General features: G+C 43.5%; 1 protein-coding gene across 1 annotated transcript in view; it reads right to left on the bottom strand.

Annotated features, from left to right (window-relative positions):
• Positions 1-20,216, bottom strand: part of AADAC (arylacetamide deacetylase) — a 53,517-nt gene that overhangs the window by 18,056 nt on the left and 15,245 nt on the right. The window contains exons 2-3 of the mRNA XM_068280875.1: positions 9,258-9,480; positions 244-313 (exon numbers count right to left, since the gene is read on the bottom strand). Coding sequence (XP_068136976.1) covers positions 244-313; positions 9,258-9,480 — 293 coding nt within the window. The remainder of the gene's footprint in view (positions 1-243; positions 314-9,257; positions 9,481-20,216) is intronic.

Genomic DNA, 20,216 nt, shown 5'->3' with positions numbered 1-20,216 from the left:
ATCACATGCTTCTCCATGAGTTGTCCTAGACATGACCATCACTACCCAGAGCCTTCCCTCTCCTTAGGTAAGTATCTGTTTTTTTATTTTAATATAGGCTTCAGACTCTCTTTAAAGGGTACAAATGTAACAGCTTTTACTTAGATTCACATAAATGAAAAATCTATTTAAATCTCCTGTAAACTATGATTGAGTTAAATAAGGGAACACAAGAGAGTAAGATGATGGCCAAATGGTACTTACTTGATTGACACTACTACTGCATTGAGCTGCTGTGCAGTCTGTTTTGACAAGAGATCATATGGCTTCATGGCTGTAATTAAAAGGATAAGGATACTATTAGACATTCCAATATATATGAAAAGAGCAATTTTAGGAACATTTACACCCTCCCAAAATAAATTACGACTTTATATATACAGGTAGTCCCCGGTTAAAGAACGAGATAGGGACTGTATTTGTTCTTAACTTAAATCTGTTCTTAAGTTGGGATGTTTGAAACCGCTTCTTCAAACTTCCCCCACGGAAATGACATCATTGCGACGAGATCGGGCCGTTTGTATTGGCGGGTCGTTCGTAAATCAGGCGTCTGTAAACTGGGGACTACCTGTATAATACATTTATATATATATATATATATATATATATATATATATATATATATATATACATACACTGTACATTGCAGAGTGGCAACTGTGGTGGCCTTGGGGTGGCTGAAATAAATGTGATTAAAATAACACTGGGGACACAGCTCATTGGAATAAAGAAAACAAGCCAGGGTGTCAGACCTCTTGGGAGTGAAAGAGTTTATTTCTTTAGTAAAGAGACAGTTTTTGAGAATATATCGAGAATATATATTAACACAATGCATCTACTAAAGCTGCTGAATACTGAACAGTGTAAAACACAAACTGAGATGTTGATACTGGAATCCATGGAGGAGCATCCTATACAATGAAATGCAAGTGTCCCTGCGTCATCAACTGAATGGTTGTGTGTCCCTGGCTTTTTTGTACTGAGCATGTGCACAGCCAGGGCAGGTAGGACACAGGGCTGGATCTGACAGTTTGCTGTGTGTGGTTCACAGAGGTTCTCATTGCATTGTGGGAAATAACAGCTTTTTCCAACTGCCAAGCAAGCAGCTCACTGTGTGCATATACTTCACACAGTGGTGGGGAATGAGCAAGCGGGACGCGTATGTGCATGCATTGGGGGGGTTTGCAGCGTGACCTAGCGCCCGTTTTTTTTTAACGGACGGGCCTTTTTTACTAGTGCATTAATAATAATCAGCAAATCAGAACCTTCCAAATCTATCAGATGATTGACCATGATTGATTATGAAACATGCTTTAGAACTCAAATATCAAAACTGTCATAAGGCCATGTCCCTGAAGCAGGTCATTTTGGTGCTCGGCACAAAGCTGGACACTAGTGCTATGCTACGTTCCCCGTGCAAGAGTATTTTGAGGATCCAGGGATCGCCAGACCCCAAATTACATCTCCTTCTGCGTTGCTACAACTTGGAGGGGGAGTAGTATTTAACGGGGATTTGAGCGACAGCAGGGTGAGTTGTCATTCAGCTCACCCTGCGCCCAACTCACCGGCAGCTCAGTCATACGTACGCTATGTCACACAACCTTGGTTGTGGTGACTGAGTTGCCATGACTTGAGCTGGTTTATGAAATGCAAATAATTTGGCGTTAATGCCGGAATTCGCAAATATATGCAGCCTGAACATGCATCAATCAGCTTGATCCATTTCAAGCTGCATACATTTGCATACAGAATTCAGAGACAGGCATTTATGAGACAGACTAAAGAGGAACTGTAACAAACATTGAACTTCACCCCAATCAGTAGCCAATATCTACTTTCCCACAAGAAATCTTTACCTTTTCTCAAACGGATCATCAGGTGGCTCTGTATGGCTTATATTGTGGTGAAAACCTTTCACAGTGTGATGTCAGCAACAAGGTACTGACATCACACTGTGGGAGCCTTGTTGCATTGTGGGAAATAACAGCTGTTTCCAACTGCCAAAAAAGCATCTCCCTCCACAGACATCACCTGCCAGCAGTAAAGATGTCACCATGTGATACATTTCAGAATGTAAATCAGGAAGAGGAAACATTTTACAATGGGCAAACACTGACTATATCTTTTATAAACCAATATTTCCACTGCAGTTTTAAGGAGAAGCTTTCAGACAATTGATCCCATATGAGATTCCATAACCTTTCACATAGTATTCTGACGTGTGAAGCAAAGCAGACAACACTGGAATTTTGTTTTTAAGACTGCAAGAATTAACTCCCACAATTATTTGTTCTTTGCGAAATAGTCTTTTGAGCGATCAAGCAAACCCATACTGGACTAAAATAAACAACAACAAAAAATAAGCCTAATTTTAGATGCAACTGTTTTCTGCCTTTGATGGGTTATATGGCTGGATCGTGTACTGGTTAAGGGCACCGCCTTTGACATGGGAGATCAGGGTTCGAATCCTGGCTAGGGTAGTACCTTTTTCAGTAAGGAGTTTAAGGCAAGACTCCCTAACACTGCAGGGTGGCCTCTTTAGCGCGCCCTTGTGGCTGCAGCTCTTGAGCGCTTTGAGTCCGACAGGAGAAAAGCGCTATACAAATCTTCGGATAATTATTATTATATTGGATAATAGTGATTGCTGATATGTTAGTGAAACTGTCCAAGCACACACGGTTTGTGTGCGGACTTCTTCATGAAAATTACAAGCACACAGATGCACATGTCCAGAAAGGCTCCTGGCAGCTAAGCAGGATTGCGGACAACAGGGAGTGCGGAGTAGAACAGGGCATGCACTGAGGGAGAGCTCCTTCAGCTTGCATTATACTGGCTTCAGTCATGTCCACAAATGGCGGGCAAAGTGGAGGAACGGAGGAGAGACATTGCTGTAACAAAGGGACCTGTTACATGTTTGTAAAAACTACTTCAAATAAGACCAAAAAAGTGACATCAAAGTAAAGGTAATGAAGAACAACCAGTTTTGAGTGATATATTTTCTGCTTGGAAAAGTCAGAGGGCCACACCATTTACAACACCCACAGTACGGTATAGTATTATGAAAAATGCATCCAATTGGATTTTCATTTGGTGAAGTTGAGTGCCCACATTCACTTGCTTCAAATGGGGCTGGGCCACCCTGAACACCACCACAGCTTGCAACTGTGCTGAGCTGAAAGCACAACTTGGCACTGCTGCCTATGTGAACAGCTGCTGAGTGCTGAAACCTTGTTTTACAAATAAGACCAGAAATAGGTAAGGAAAGATAATGCATGAGATTTGTGAATCAACCCTATAGTGGGAAGATACTCCTAATACCTACATGGTGCTATGCACATGATAAGGTTAAAATGCTGAGAGGTTGTGCCCCTTGACAATCACTAGACCCCACAGGACATGATCTCAAAAGGTACCTCCCTATGCCAAGACCCATTACAGCTTTTCTGCCATGGACGCAGCACCTGGTGTAATTACATGCAAGTTGAAATTACTGGATTAAAGCCTGGTACACACCTTCAATTTTGATTGGCAAATGATTGGTCAATTTTACCACCTTCAAGTAATATGAGGGTCAACTGATTTTGAATACTTTGAAAAGATTTTGTTGGTAAACTCTCATACGACATGGAGGTGGTAAAATTGGTCAGCGATTGGTCAATTAAAATTCCCAGTTGAGGCATTTTTTGAGAGCTGTAGCAAATATCCTATTTACAGCATCCAACAAGGGCACATGCTGACTGCTTAATCTAAGTTGTATTAGATCTTGAAAGAAGTCTCTGAGTAAATGAAATCTACATGCTGTTGGTGTTCACTAACAAGCATTTGTATCTGTTTACTCATGTCAAGCAGAAAAATTAAGGGTTACTTCACATGACGTACAAAAGGTTGCAGTGATAAATAACACTTCTCTCGCATTTTAATTAAATTTTAAACTGACAGGGTAGTTTATGATGATTTACATGGCAAAGACCAGAGAACGTGCATCATAGCTTGTGGAAGACTTTGGCACCTAAACGCTTGGCTCAAAAAGTGTTTGGTTTTTTAATGGATAGACCTGGAAAAAATAAACAGCTTCTCAGCCATAAACAAAAGTGGGGACACCGAGAACCCAATAGTGTAGTAAGCAAAACAATAGGTTGGAATTGAAAAGTATATAGTGTATATACTCACAAAAGTGGGTTACCTCCTAGGTAACCACTGTATAGGCAGGTGAGGAGATTAGACCTGTCCTCACTCAGGATTAAAAGTCGCTCTCTGTAGATCAGGAAAAAAGAGATGGGGATTGACCTCTCCACCAGGGGTGGATATTGGTAATATAAGAGTGAACAGAGGCGCCAGCAGGATAAAAGGTACTAAAAAGTTTAAAATTCCTCAGGAGGTGGTGGTGGACTTGTTGCCTTGAAGTAGACAATAGGGATGATCGGAACCAGCAAATTCCGCTCCGCCGGAATTCACGGATTCCGTCAGTGTTAAATTCCGTCGCTATGAAAATTCCGCCGATTTGTATGAAATTCCGCGGAAGTCCGGATTCCGTCGGAAATTTTTAAAAAGTCTCAGTGTGTAGTAGGTATCTGACTTACCCCCTAGACCACCAACCACACTACATGCTAAAGCTAGCCTAGCATGTACCATTATGATCAATCCAATAGAAAAAGTAGCATGCTTAAGGATTTGTACTTTTTCAAAAGCCAGCTTACATACCTTGGCCAGGAATTGAACCCAGGTCTCAGTGTGTAGTAGGTATCTGAGGTATCTGATTTACCCCCTATACCACCAACCACACTACATGCTGAAGCCAGCCTAGCATGTACCATTATGATAAATCCAAGAGAAAAATGAGCTCTCTCTAAGGATTTGTAGTCAGGCACGGCCTTGCCTTTTGTGTTCAACAGTTGTCCGAAGAGAACCCCAGATAGCCAGGTAGATTCATCTCTCTCTCTCTCTCTCTCTCTAGTAGGGATGGTCACCGCTTTCCGCATAATTGCATGTTCTGGAATTTTTAGGCGGAAATTGGTAATTCCGTTCCATTTGGTCGGAACGGAATTGCTTTTTCAATCTGGCGGAATTCCGAAAATGCCTGTGAAAATCTGCCGGTATCCGTTGATGGTTTTAAGCTGAAAATTCAGTTCAATGGCATCAAGTCCTAGAGAGAGAGAGAGACAGAGCTCATTTTTCTCTTGGATTGATCATAATGGTACATGCTAGGCTGGCTTTAGCATGTAGTGTGGTTCATGGTCTAGGGGGTAAGTCAGATACCTACTACACACTGAGACCTGGGTTCAATTCCTGGCCAAGGTATGTAAGCTGGCTTTTGAAAAAATACAAATCCTTAAGCATGCTAGTTTTTCTATTGGATTGGTCATAATGGTACATGCTAGGCTGGCTTTAGCATGTAGTGTGGTTGGTGGTCTAGGGTAGGGATGTCAAACCAGTCCTTTGAGGGCCGAGGTCCTCACACATTTTTGGTACATCTCAAATTAATTGATGGATCTGAATCAGAAAAGGTGTGGTCCATCAGGTAGAACACATTCCTCTCTTTCTTAGTCCATCCTAAACACTGGCATGGATCGGGCCCCCCAGGCCTGGAGTTCGACACCTGTGGTCTAGGGAGTAAGTCAGATACCTTACAATGGTAGACTGCAATCTCCACGCAGATGTAATGGCTGACCCTGTCTGGAACCAGCAAGTTACATTTGTTTTTTTTTATATATCTCCACACTCTCTCAGCACCTTGAACTCAAAACCCCTGATGAGTCAGCAGTGACGAAACCGGTAGGGCGGAGCCTGGGATGCAGTGTGAGACGCCAGCCCCATGTGGATTTTTAAGATATGCGCATTTTGAACAGATGTTTGTGAGTGTAATTTTAAACTTTATTCAATTTTAATAAACGGTGTTACGCTATGGAGATCTCTGTTTTGAGTTCAAGGTGCTGAGAGAGTGTGGAGATATATAAAAACAAACAAACGTAACTTGTTGGTTCCAGAGAGGGTCAGCCATTACATCTGCGTGGAGATTGCAGTCTACCATTGTAAGGGGTGGAACCCCAACAAGCGCTGATGCTGATCCATAACCCGGTCAGCCAAAGTATCTGGTGAGTGGTTACTGGTTATGATATTGCTGTCGTGGTGGATGATCGTGATTTGACTGTTCGTTTGAGGATTAAAAATGACACTGCAGATTTTTAAGGACTTTTCATAATGGAATAGAGACTTTGATTAATTTGATTATATTGAAATGTGTGCTGCATAGAGATATATACAAGAAGGAAATGGTCTAGCTCTGAGAAGCGCATACCAGAGATATATATAACGCTAATTGAGGGAATACCACCTTGTAAGGGAATGCGCACCTGAGCTAAGCGGTAGAAACTTATAAAACTTGGTAAAAGTTCAATTGTTGGGAAAAGCGCAATAGCCACTTTGTAAGAAAGTCAGATACCTACTACACACTGAGACACTGAGAGCAACAACAACAATTCCGCGGAATCCAGCGAGCATCCCTAGTAGACAAGATACTGTCAGCTTTTTAACAACAGTTTTATTTATATACTCTAGTCTAGACAACCAAGCAACGCATTTCGCAGGTATATTACTGCTCCCTCAGGCAATAACAAATAGGAGTACACGCTGTACAGTCTCAAGGTCACGATAAGCCACCTCAGAGGCCCTTATCACGACCTTGAGACTGTACTGCGTGTACTCCTATTTGTTAGGAGGCGAGTCCACCACCACCTCCTGAGGAATTTTAAACTTTTTAGTACCTTTTATCCTGCTGGCGCCTCTGTTCACTTTTATATTAGCTTCTCAGCCATAACTATACAGGCATAGAGTGAAGTAAAAATAGAGATCATCCAAACTAATAAATGGTCCTTTTCAACTTGCTGCGATCCGCTCAAAAAAGCAGATCGCAGCCTTTCTGCCTATTGTAACAGCACCGCAATTTACATGTAAAGCGCGGTGCTCATTTTCCATCAGCGTGTTTTGTTTAGGCCCTAATTAACCCTTCTAGACCCTGCCCCCTGTGCCTGCGCTGTGTCTCTCTGACAGGCCATGTGGGGCTCTGGAAAGTTCCAGCAAATTCCCCTACTTTGCATACTGCGGTCGCCTAGCAACTGACTAAGCGACCTTTCCTTCGCTTACTGCCCCTTCTCATGCGCCATTTTGGTTCTAGCAGCTTGATACTTAGTCTTAAAGGCGCCACACACATAGTAATTCTTTAGTAATCTGGAACCCTCTTTTTTTGGGGGGGGGGGGGGTTACACCTCTACCTTCTATGAACTTACTGAGTGCTCCCTATCCCCCTACTCTCTGCATTGAGGAAAATGTTGTCAGTGTTTTCCACCCCCTTCCATTCAAAGCTGATGCTGATTATCAGTTCCTCTGGTCATCTCTGATTTCCTGAGCAAATTTGCCTGTTAAGTCTCAGGACTTGCCAACTTGCTTATTGCTTGCATGCATAAGTGTTCTTTAAGCTGAGATCTTCTCCAGCACAGACCACCTCTTCACTACATGTGAATTTCTCTTCAGTTCTACACCTCCTGTCTCTTCCCAATACGCAGCTACCTAAATAAATGCTGTCAGGTGTGATGTGATATATGAGCTCTTTATACTACTCCATCACCACTCACCCCATCTGTAATGCTTCTCTCACCACTCTTTAGCCCTGTTAGTTACATATTATCTCCTCAATTACCTGTACCCACATCCAAATATCCTCTTACACACAAAACTACATGGAAGTAGTAAAATTGCCCAATCACAATTGGATATATGTACAGGGCCGGATTTCAGCCAAGGCCACCTAGGCCATGGCCTAGGGCACCACAGGAGCAAGGGAACCAAAGCAGCAGGCTGAACTTATGCAGAATTTGCCAGCTTGCAAATGCTGTAATGCGGGGAGACCAGGCAAGCGCCTGACCACAGTACTCTACTGCCAGCGGCCACCATGCTCTCTGTGTACACTTGCATTGTGTCGAGCGGCTACGGACTTTGACAGCATTGGAGACAGAGGGGAAAAGGAAGCTTTGGCATTGGGGACGAGTTTTAAGAAATGAAATGAGTGACACTGATGGCTGCTGCAGTGTGAAGGCAAGATAGCTACCTATACTGAAAGGGGAAAGGTAGGAAAAGGAGGGATTAAGGGAGTCATCTGGCCAAGTATACTGGAGGGGGGAGGGGGGGGGGATGGGTCATCAAGTTACTTATACCAGAGGGAAGGGGTCATCTGGCTAACTATACTGAAGGGGGCGGCTGGTGACAGCGGCCTTGGGCGGTAAAGAGTACAAATCCGGCCCTGTATATGTACACACCCTAGGAGAATATCTGAGCTCCAATTTTTGCTTCCTTCAATCTAGCTTTTAACCTATACACTCGGCTGAAATGGAGACCAGGGACTTTCTCATAGTCAAGCCACAAGGCATGTTATATGCGTAAACTCTTTTTTGACTTTATTTGCATTTGTTGCAAGTTATTACCAAATTTACCTTCAAGTCATAATGCCTCTCTGTCTTATTCTAACTTGCCACTCCGATCCTAACCGCCCCCTCCCCTAAAACTAGCCTCCCCCCTCTTCACTTCTAACTCCAACCTTCCCCCTTGCCATTACAGCAATAGGAGTTCAGCCACATTCAGCCTTGCCAAATTTCAGATCGGCTGAGCGCTGGGCTATCTTTTAGCCGAGTGCTGCTACTGTGCGGCAAACCTCAGGTCCTCAGCAACCCATAGCCGCAAAGTTACACTGCAGTCTATGGGTTGCTGAGACACAACAGGTGCCACATTGGAAGCAGAAATTACCATTAAACATTGTGCAGAAGATGTACATTAGGTTTAAAATAAGTTTGGCATGACAAAGTGGTTCTCGTCACTGGCTGCCAATGACACAACCATGATTAGGTAGTAAAGTCTGTGGCAGTCAAAGGGTAAAGCTGTTATAAAGAAACTAAGGGGCTGGTATGCAGAGTCGTGGATTTCTTTTTTGCCAACCAATTTGCTTTAATTTCCTTAGAAACTGCTTTAAATATATCAAACTCTTGTTAGACAATAATTTCCTTCTCTCATCTTTTGTTCTCCTGTCCATATGTTTTCATATATAGGAGGAACTTGTGCATTCACCTCTGTTTGTCACAACTGATAAAAACAGCCTAAATACTATATTTTATCCTATAGCCTATGTTTTTAAATAATGATTCTTTTTGTCTGCATCAAAAAATGCCACTTACCTGCACTTCCTACACACCAGCCTCCACCGTGAATGAAGATGACTGCTCTCCTCAGTGTTTTTGAATGCTGCTTAGGTAGGTATAACCGCACAGGAACTTTGTTGAATGAGGTGTCTGTGACAGTGATGGTTTCATCCGACGTTGGTTCTGTATGTTCCGCAAACGTTAGAAGCATCATGACTTCCATGTAGTGCTTTAAACCAAGCAACTCAGCTAAAGAACCCTGTTATTAAAAAAAAATACAAACACATGTAAATGAGGTATGTTTTTGTCTTTCTATCTATAGACATGTTTCCATGTTGTAAACTGTATTCTGTAGTTTGTCAGTCATTCCCGGTAATCACCTATTGTAGCCATGCCGCTCAAGGGACTAACTTAAATGGGCTAATCCCCCACCCCCCAAAACACCATTTCCCCGTGTGCCTGTGTGGGCTGCTTAAAGGAACACTATCAAACCAAGTGTTTTAAAATGACAATGTACAAATAATGTCTAAGTAGCAGTATACACATTTTCCTACTTTTCATGTTAAATACCAGAGGCAAAAGCTTTAATCATTGTGTAAAGGATTTATCTCTATTGGGACAAATCATTCTCAAAAGGGGTGTCTGCTTCAATGTAGAGACAGTGTTGTTTTTTTGCAAATCAGACTACAGGGTATTTTTCTCTGAAAGCAAAAAAAAGTATGAAAAGCTGCGGTTGTCACAGACAATTACAAATGCTTATAACAAGTTACATTTCCTCTGCTCTCTTCAGACACTTCAGTCAGAGACACAGGACGTTCTTTCACACACACAGGGTTAACAGATGTACTGTGAGGGAATTCCCCCTCCCCTCATGGCTCACTCTGCCATCAGATTAGAGCAGACTGCCACAGTTTAGAGTGAAAGGGATTTGATACATAAGAGATAAGCAAGTAAATTGTATATATCATTATTTACAAGCCCTTCAAGAACTCTCTCAATCCCAGGTTAAAAATGTTAATTGATAGTATTCCTTTAAAAGAAAAAAGGGTCCTTGAGGGCACTGCCCCTCAACCATCTCCCATGTGTGCAGCTCCCAAACTCTTCTCCTCCCCCCAGACCTTGCAGAGCAGTTACAGCAGAGCCTCATAGTTTTGCTCGTTCCTGCAGCAGGACAGGTTCCCTTCACTCGTCCTCAGTGTAGCAACGCCGAGCCGCCTATCACCTTGCGACTCGCGAGCTGCTAAGTAATACTGTACACTGCACTGCTACGCATAGGAGGGAAGAAGACCTGTCCCACCACCGGAATGACATAAAGTCTACTAGTTATGATGGTCTGCTGCAGCTGCTCTTCACTTCAACCAGGACTAGACCTCCTCAGCTCCTGAAACTCTCCCCCCCCCCCGGCAATGGCAGGGGTCGCAGGTACTATTGTTACTCCCCTGCTGCCACTGAGGCGTGCATAATTGCAAGTGCCTCTCATTCACTTTGAATAAACATCTGAGCAAGCTCCCTTCTACTTGTTACATTTCATATAAAATACCTGAAGTGAGAGGTATATGGAGGTTGCCATATTTATTTCCTCTTAGACTATATTAGTTGACTAGCTTCCTGGCTTCAGTAGTGTCTGAATCACACCTGAAACCAGCATGCGGGCAGTCCAGTCAGACTCCAGTTAGAAACATCTGATCTGCATGCTTGTTCAGGGTCTACGGCTAAAATGATTAGAGGCAGGGCTGCCAAGTAATTCGCATTGTTTAAAAGGAAACTACTGAGCCTGCGCAGTACAGCCCGGAGGACGTCCGATGACGTCAGCGCGCACCAGTGAGACGCAGATTGGAGCTCAGAAGAAGCCCGACCTGGCTGCCGGCCTGGCCAAGTCGAGTGCGCCACCGGAGACCACCGGGAGCCTGCGGAGCAGCGCCGAGGGCACCTCCTGCCTTCCACGGGCTGGAGGAAGCCCCAGGTAAGTGGATTTGGATTTATTTTTTTTTTTTACTGTGCCTGAACCTTCCCTTTAAGGGCAGAAATCACATTGAATGCTAAATTGCAGGTCTAAAGTGCTTTAAAACATCTTGCATGTGTATACATCAATCAGGAAGTGTAGAGTACTGCTTCACACTGACACACCAAACTCACAGTGTAACGCACCGCAAACAGATGTTTGCGTAGTGACAGCTGTGCTGGACTGATGCGCAGTGATGAGGTGGGTTCACTGAACACAACAGGTAGGTATATGCAGTGATGAGATGGGTTCACTGAACACAACAGGTAGGTAGATGCAGGGTCGGACTGGGACACTACGGGCCCACCGAGGAAGTTTCAGCCTGGGGCCGGCCCCCTCTCCCACCCATTTTGGGCTCTCATACACACGTACTCTAGTAGAAATTTTGCATGATTTTATGGTAGGGAATAGATTGTAAGCACTTCTGAGGACAGTCTCCAATAGGGATATGTCCACATGTGCCGTAGCAAAATTAAATGAGTGTCACCACACACTGGAACATGGGCGTGGTCATGATGGGTCATGGGCAGACTTTACCAAAAAAAAAACACAAAATAAGTAGCAGTGTTATTGTGAGAATCCGCTCAGCTGCCTGCGCAGGCAGGCAGCCTTTTGACCATTGTTTAGGTTTGCATGCTGCAGGACTCTGGAACAGAGACCTGTCTTTCCATTGCAAGTTCTGGTCTGTTCTCTTGCTGGGGAATTTGCAGACATTCGTTATGCAAATCCCCTACCTGCCTTCTTTGATGACTGGCACTATAAGAGCTTTATGTTTCCCAGAAGGCTTTGCTGGTCATTTCCCTTCCATGGTCTGTTCCTGATGGACACTGCTGGAGTGTCAGCCGTTGCTATCTAGTATAGTTAATTCCTGGGGGTTGCTTTAGGCTCCCCTTCTAGCCCAGTCAGATTGTATTATCTGTTTGTATGTTCTGTTGCCATTGTCCTGTCCCAACGGTGGTCGACAGGAAATGGTTCTGATCTCTGTTCTTGGAGTATAGCTGGTGCAGCGGTTGCTACCAGCTATCTCTTCTGTTCTGTCTCCTGGGATCGCGCTAGCGCTGGGGATCCTCCTGTTCTGTCTCCTGGGATCGCGCTAGCTACTTTTCGCTAGCGCTGGGGATCCTTCTGTTCTGTCTTCTGGGATCGCGCTAGCCACTTTTCGCTAGCGCTGGGGATCCTTCTGTTCTGCTACTCTGTACCTGGATCGCGCTAGCCATTTTTCGCTAGTGCTGTGGATCCTATCTCTCGCTTGTCCCTGTTTTCGTGTGTCTGTCTTGTCTGCTACGCTTGCTGGAGGCTCGGTGAGGTAACCGTTAAGCAAGCGCTCGCGTCCTCTGTTTCATGTTTGTCTGTTAATGGTTAGTTAGGCGTGCTTGTCTCTATTGTGCTTATCACATGGAAACCGCGCATAACCGCGTGCACTGTTGCGAATGAGTGCGGTGTTCGCGGTTAGCTAGCGTTTGTTATTTTCCGTATCTCCTTATTGTATTATTTGCTGTGCCTTTGCTACCCTCGTGCCCTGTTTTGCTCAGTCTTGTGTCTCTGTCGGCAATCGCCATTCTTGCGATTGCATTCCCACTTCGTTTCCGCCGTTGTGTGTTCACCGTCGCTGGGTGGCGACTAGTTTGGTGGACACACATTGGTTCTGTCCCTTTGCTCTGTTTCTTGTGGGCTATCTAGCCCTGCCTGATCGTACCTTGTCCTGGATCTGTACAATTCCCGTCTGGCATCTGTGGCTGTGCAGCGACTATGTTCGCCTGCACTCCACAGCGCCATCTTCCGGAGGGAATTGCCCTCTGCGGGTGCATAGCACCTAGCCTGGGTGTCCTTAAATATACGCTTGTGGAGGAAATCCACCGCGTCAGCGCACGTCTGGTGCGCTGACCGCGAATACGATTCCACAATCGTTACAGTTATTCACAGAGATTAGGTCTGACCAGATACATTTTAGATAAAATAATCAAGTAGTTACATGCCTCATGATAATTCATCAAGTAGTCAAATGGCAGCAGATTTTCCGACAAAATGCAATCAGATTGGCAGCGGATATCCCCACAAAATGCAATCAAATTGGTGGCAGATTTCCCAACAAAATACAATCAGATTGGTGGCAGATATCCCCACAAAATGCAATCAAATTGGTGGCAGATTTCCCAACAAAATACAATCAGATTCAAAATGCAGTTAGATTGGTGGCAGATATCCCCACAAAATGCAATTAGATTGGTGGCAGATATCCCCACAAAATGCAAATAGATTGGCGGCAGATATCCCCACAAAATGCAATCAAATTGGCGGCAGATTTCCCAACAAAATACAATCAGATTGGTGGCAGATATCCCCACAAAATGCAAATAGATTGGCGGCAGATATCCCCACAAAATGCAATCAAATTGGCGGCAGACTTCCCAACAAAATACAATCAGATTGGTGGCAGATATCCCGACAAAATGCAATTAGATTGACGGCAGATATCCCAACAAAATGCAATTAGATTGGCAGCAGATATCCCCACAAAATACAAGCAGTTTGGCAGCAGATATCACCACAAAACACAATTAGATTGGCGGCAGATATCCCCACAAAGGCAGGTTCCCAGTTAGTGTTCGCCCCCATGCTGGAAGGGGGTGCAGTGGGCACAGAGCGGCAGGGAGCCCCCCCACCCAGTTTTGGTAGGCAGGTAAGATGGTGTCCACAGTTAGGTAGGCAGGTCTAAGTTCCCCTCCAGCTTGGTAGGGGGGGGCAGTGGGCACAGAGTGGCAGGGAGGGGGGGAAGCTTCCCCCCCATCCTCACCTAGGGGCCCCCCCTTCCGCACTCCCCCTTACGTGCTCCCCCTCCCTCCAAAATTGCAGCCAGCGGCAGCGAGCGGGGAATCACTTACCGGCATGACATGAGATCCATATCGCTGCGTGCCGCTGGCTGGTCTCTGTATCCTGCAATGCACTGTCTAATCACACTCTCGCAGTACTTCCTGTGAGAGCGTGATTAGACAGTGCATTGCACGAGACGGAGACCAGCCAGCGGCACGCAGCGCTATGGATCTCATGTCATGCCGGTAAAGCTATTCCCCGCTGGCTGCAATTTTGGAGGGAGGGGGAGAGCGGAAGGGGGGGCCCCTAGGTGAGGGAGGGGGGAAACTTCCCCCCCCCTCCCCGCCGCTCTGTGCCCAATTTCCCCCTTCCTGCTCTGTGCCCTTTCTGGGGCCCCCAGGAGGCGGGGCCCACCGATGGAAACATCGGCAGTTCGGTGGGTCAGTTCGAGCGTCGGTATATGCAGTGATGAGGTGGGTTCACCGAACACAACAGGTAGGTAGATGCAGTGATGAGGTGGGTTCACTGAACACAACAGGTAGGTATGTGCAGTGATGAGGTGGGTGCACTGAGTACAACAGGTAGGTATATGCAGTGATGGGTATTACAATGTGCAGCTGCCTGTCACACACACAGGTAGTCACTAAATGTGCTGGGCCTGGCAGTGGCACACACACAGTACAAATTAGCAAGGCTGTCTATGCAACACAAGTGTCAGTGGGACACACACATGAAAAAAATAGATCACAAGAACAAGATTAGCTCTCAAAAGAGCAAGGAGCAAGCTAAGAAGCCTACAAGAGCCTAACTAATCTTTCCCTATGAGAGAGTCTGATGCAGCTGTCCCTTCTCTAATTACTGCAGGCACACAAGCGAGTGTAATGACCAGCACACCCTGCCTTTTATAAGGGGGGGGGAGTGGCTCCAGGAGAAAGTATAGCCTGATTGGCTACAATGTGCCTGCTGACTGTGATGTAGAGGGTCAAACTTGACCCTAATGGTGCACTATGGGGGCGAACCGAACTTCCGGAAAAGTTTGCCTTAAATGGCGTTTTTGTCTACTTTTAGGTTTGGCCAATGACATCACATCCAGAAGAAGGGGGTGGGGTGGGATGAGGGAAGGGTGAAAATGTTCTGTAAATTATCGTGAATTATTATTATTATTTATTGAATTTATAAAGCGCCAACATATTGCGCAGCGCTAAACATTAATTTAGGTTACAGACAATATTAGGGGTGCCATACAGCAATATGACAATACCGGAATACAAGAAAACCAGATCACACACCATAGTATGAGTACCAGGAAATGCTTAGTCAGTCACTGGATGGAGCATGGAGATTAGGCAAGTTAGGTTCACTCAGATGCATAGCATGGGTGCACAGTAATGGAGGTGCATGATCAGGTAGGACACAAAAGGAGGAGGACCCTGCCCAAAGGCTTACAATCTAGAGGATACTGATAATTGTTCAGTGATTGGTTTTAGTATGTAATTGTATTGTTTGATACATGTACAAAAGTCCTCAATGCTGTATTGGATGTCAGTAGTAATTACTATTGCATAAAATATTCCAACGGACTTAGAATCAAATAATCTGGAGTGACAGGCCCTATTACCCTTCCACATTATTCATTGTACAGTATGTGAATGTGTTTTTATGGACCTTTGCTGACTTTGTACAGTTATTTGATGTGTACTGTCATTGCTGTTTTGCAAAATAAATAATCTAACCCCCCCCCCCAAAAAAGCCTAATTTGTGGTGAAAAAAAAGGTATAGATCATTTTGTTGTGAAAAGTAGTGAAAAAGTTATTGACAGGGAAAGAGAAGAGAGTTGACAGGTGAAAATTGCTCTGGTCCGTTAGGGTAAAAACCCTTGGGGATGAAGTGGTTAAAATACATTTTCAGCACTTTGCAATTGAAAGAGTATGAATATGTAGGTGAATATGTACTGATAAAATTATTCAGAGTATTTTCTTGCTTGCTGGTGGCTTAAAAGGCATTTTATTGACAAGGTGTGAAAATATCACCTAGGAGAAAGCGTAGGAGAAAAAGTTCATTGAATAAGGGCCTTTATGTATTTTAAACATTACATAACATATCATTTGTTTGGTTCATTTTGGAAGCAGCTGTATTTACCAACGATAACGATTTCTTTCACCGCAAATTGCCTTTATTTTTCTTACTGAAGCAGTAAATAGCTAAATTGGCCACTGCTTTCCTTGCACAGGCTCCACCCTGTTTTGTACTTGTATGTGTGCCCAGTGCAAGCTTCAACTGTATGAAGAATGTTACAATGCAGATTTCATTGATAGGAAGATTCCATCTGCCAAGATGCTAATATTTGACATAACTATGACAAATAATGTTCTACTGTTCATTTGCTAAATGCTTTGTAAGAGTGTGCTGGATATGGCCCAATATTGCAAAGCCAAGTTTTGAAGAAACACCCTGAATAAATCACGCATGTTTGTGTTGGGTTTATACTAGATTATATTAAAGTCTGTGTAGTTTTCATCATGTAGAAAACAAGTTCACCTATTGCTGTTAGAACACAATGTGGGACTTGAACGTTGAGAATGCCATGTTGATTCAATGGCTTTGTAAAGCGCTGCGGAATATGTTGGCGTTATATAAATAAAAAAAAAAAAATAATAATAATAATAATTCTGAGAGTCACAGATTTTTGAGCAAATATGCAGTTCAGGTGACCTGACTTCACTCAGCAAGATTCATACACTAACTAATCATATGCTAACTCTCCCAGGATAAAATACAGTTATGGACATGGCTGTGTTTAGGAAAAGGGCAAACCAGGCAGGTGTCTGGGGTGAGACCTGCAAGAGGAGGCCACCACATTTTCAATTGGGTAAAAATTGGATTGCAATGGTATAAAATGGTCCACTAGACTTCTAATAGCTTGCATTTTTGCAATTTGCATGCAATCGGGAACCAATCGCAAAACACAATAAATAGCATCTAGTGAAAAAGAACTCAGTGATGAGAGGAGAGCTGATTCTGATGTTCAAACTGACCCGAGGTCACAGCTGGTCATAGAAACCATTATTTAGCCTGCTATGGGGCTCAGCAGCCAAATGGTGAACCCTGTACCAAGTGTTCAGGGTTTTACAAGCTCGCAAATCTCAATGCAAATTCATGCTTGTCCTGCGGAACTGCAATCTCTACCCCAGTAGTGGCTGGATAGTGTACTGGTTAAGGGCTCTGCCTCTGACACAGGAGACCAAGGTTTAAATCTTGGCTCTTCCTATTCAGTAAGCCGACACCTATTCAGTGAGGAGACCTTGTGCAAGACTCCCTAACCCTACTACTGTCTATAGAGCACACCCTAGTGGGTCTGTGGGTCTAGTGGGTAGTGAGTCCACCAGGAGTAAAGTGCAATATAAATGTTATCTGTCTTATCTATGTCTTTATGTACAGCAGGCATAATTGTCCTGTCTAACAATACCTTAAAAAAAGAAAACCAAACCTCAGATCCTTGTTCACTCCCAGTTCACATCCCCAGATCAAACATACCTGTTGTGCAGCTGAAGCATTGCAATATCTAAGATTAGGGGATTACTTGCTATATTACAAAACTTTGTATAGCATTCTGTCATTGTGGGGTGATTATCTGTGCTGCATATTGCCATGGCATAATGAAGAATGCGCACATGAAAAAAAAAAGCACAGAGAAATTTGGGCGCCCCAAAATAATTGTTTTTTTGGCAATTCAGATGCAGAAATTTCAGTAACTACAACTATACCTAACCCTTTTCTCACGTAAATCCCTCCCTCTACCTATGCCTAAACTTAACCTCCCTGGTGGTATGATTATTTCCAGATTTTAGGGTTCAAAAATGGTGAAATTTTTTCACATGCTTAAAAGCATTTACCTGAAGCTTAAAAGACTGTCACCTATCAATATTAAGGAATGAACTTTAGAGCGCTAACCCATTTTTTTTATTGAACCCGTAATGTAAAAAAATACAAAATGGGTGCCCAAACGTCTCCCACGCCCAATATTTTGCAGAGCAGCGGGCGTTTCAACTCACCTCCCCCAGGATCCAGATGCTGGCAGCCCTTCTTCTTCTGGTCCGCGGAGGCTCTGGATCCCTCGGGTGAGATCACCATTTGTCATCATGACGACAGACAGTGATCTCACTATGGGGTACAGTGCCACCCGGAAGACGGAGGGAGAATTGCAGCGTTGAATCCCAGGGAGGTGAGTAAGTGCAGGGCTGCCACAGATCTCACTGCGACATGATTTTTTTTTCCTGCTTCTTTAATAACCGTGGGAAGTATCTCTTATATTTTTACACTATGTGAGGTGTCTTTTTTGAGGTGAAAGCTTTAAGACTGGATTTCAAGTGCCCAGCTGTGACTGCCTGAGTGGCTGAGGGGTGGCCCATACCCCTGCTGTGCTGTCGGGCTCTCTAGGCCGCATCTTCCGGTGAGTCTTTCTTCCCATATTGGGGGGATGTGACTGTATCTTCTTACATCTACCTGAAGCTTAAAAGACTGTCACCTATCAATATTAAGGACTGAACTTTAGAGCGCTAACCCATTTTTTTATTGATCCATTCCCGCTATTACACATGTAGCAGGGCAGCGCTCCTCCGAGCAGTAGTGTATATGTTTAGTCTTTCTGTTTTTAATTGGTTGTACTGTTTTTTAAAGGTCTGTGAGCCCTAATACTTATTTTGTTTGTCATTTTTACATTACAGGGTCTCTTTAGGTGCTTTTCACTTACTAGGTGTCAAAAAAGTATTTTGAAAACCAGAGAAAACATCTTCTGAATGACAGAAAAAAACATTAAATGTCATTTTTGTTACATTAACAATAATAATTTCCAAGCTGGCCACTGTGTGTATGTTTGTCCTTCCTTCCCACAGCCTCTTGCCCTGCTCTGATTGGTCGTGGTGCTATTTCCCCCCACCATGCAAGCCCTCTCTCGCCCCACACCACTGTGATTGGTTGTGGTGCTGATTGGATGGGGGACATGCTTGCAGCAGCATGCCACACACTTGTGAGTCCATAAAGAGATGGTGCGCACACTCCTGTGTTTTCTTTGGACCAACATTTGTTACTATTCTGTTTAGATAGTTGAAGCATAATGAATATAAGTGAAGACTCTGACATTATATCTTTATACACAGGAGGAACTTTACTTAAAAAGTCATATCATTGCAACACAAACTATCTTGTCATTCAAGATTGCTAAAAATACTCTCTTGCTAGCCATTCAGAACCACCAGTTTTGTTTAGATAAGTTGAAAAAATACCAAATTTGGATTTAGACGACCAAGCAAATCTTCTCCAGTCTCACTTATCTGCCTTCCGTCAGGGAATAACAAATATATGCTCTTAGATGTTATTCATCAAGCATGTATACAAGTTTGTGTGTATGTATTTTATATACAGTATTCCTGTATGTTTGTTTGTTTAGCTTGAATGTTGGTTGATGCTAGAATCTTAGACTTTGGATCACATTCATAACACAAAAATGCCCATGAAAAACTCAAGAAAAGTACCCAATTTAGGCAGCACCAAGCCACTTGAGATATAATTCAAAAATACAAAACTTTATTGATGACATAACAACCGTAGTATAAAAACATAATTAAAATTCACCAAGGGTGAATACGACGGTGTACAATAATAACGGTATATTATAAAAATAAATATAAATAACAGGTCCTCACAATTGACTCTGATATATGATTATACAATTTAGTGGTATTATACCCAAGTATAAGGGACATCGTTACCTTCAACAAGAGTTCATTCAGATAACGACACTCTGACAGAAAGTGCTATATTGTGCATATATTTGCCAAAAAAACAAAAAAACAAAAAAACAAATAATTTCAATTGTAGTAAACAGTGTGATACACACTAAAGTATTAGAGACCTGATGGTAATCAGGTTTGAAGACAAGAGGTATATCAAAAATATATATACCAGCCAGGGATAATTGTGTGAAAACACAATGGAGTGCAGCACCTAATTAAAGGTACCAATGGCTAAAAATGACAATAAATATAGGAAAAATTACCCAAGTAGTGCAATAAGGAGAAAGTGGTGAAGGCAACTTACATTGAGAGGAGAGGAGGACGCCTAAGTGCACCGTCGCACGCCTAAATGCATCGCGCGGGCTCTACCCGCTTCTGAAGGAGGCCACT

The sequence above is a fragment of the Hyperolius riggenbachi genome, chromosome 4 (assembly GCF_040937935.1).
Source record: "Hyperolius riggenbachi isolate aHypRig1 chromosome 4, aHypRig1.pri, whole genome shotgun sequence".
In the NCBI taxonomy this organism is placed as follows: Eukaryota; Metazoa; Chordata; class Amphibia; order Anura; family Hyperoliidae; genus Hyperolius; species Hyperolius riggenbachi.
The sequence above is the reverse complement of the archived record's forward strand: the minus strand, read 5'-3'. Positions and strand labels throughout refer to the sequence as shown.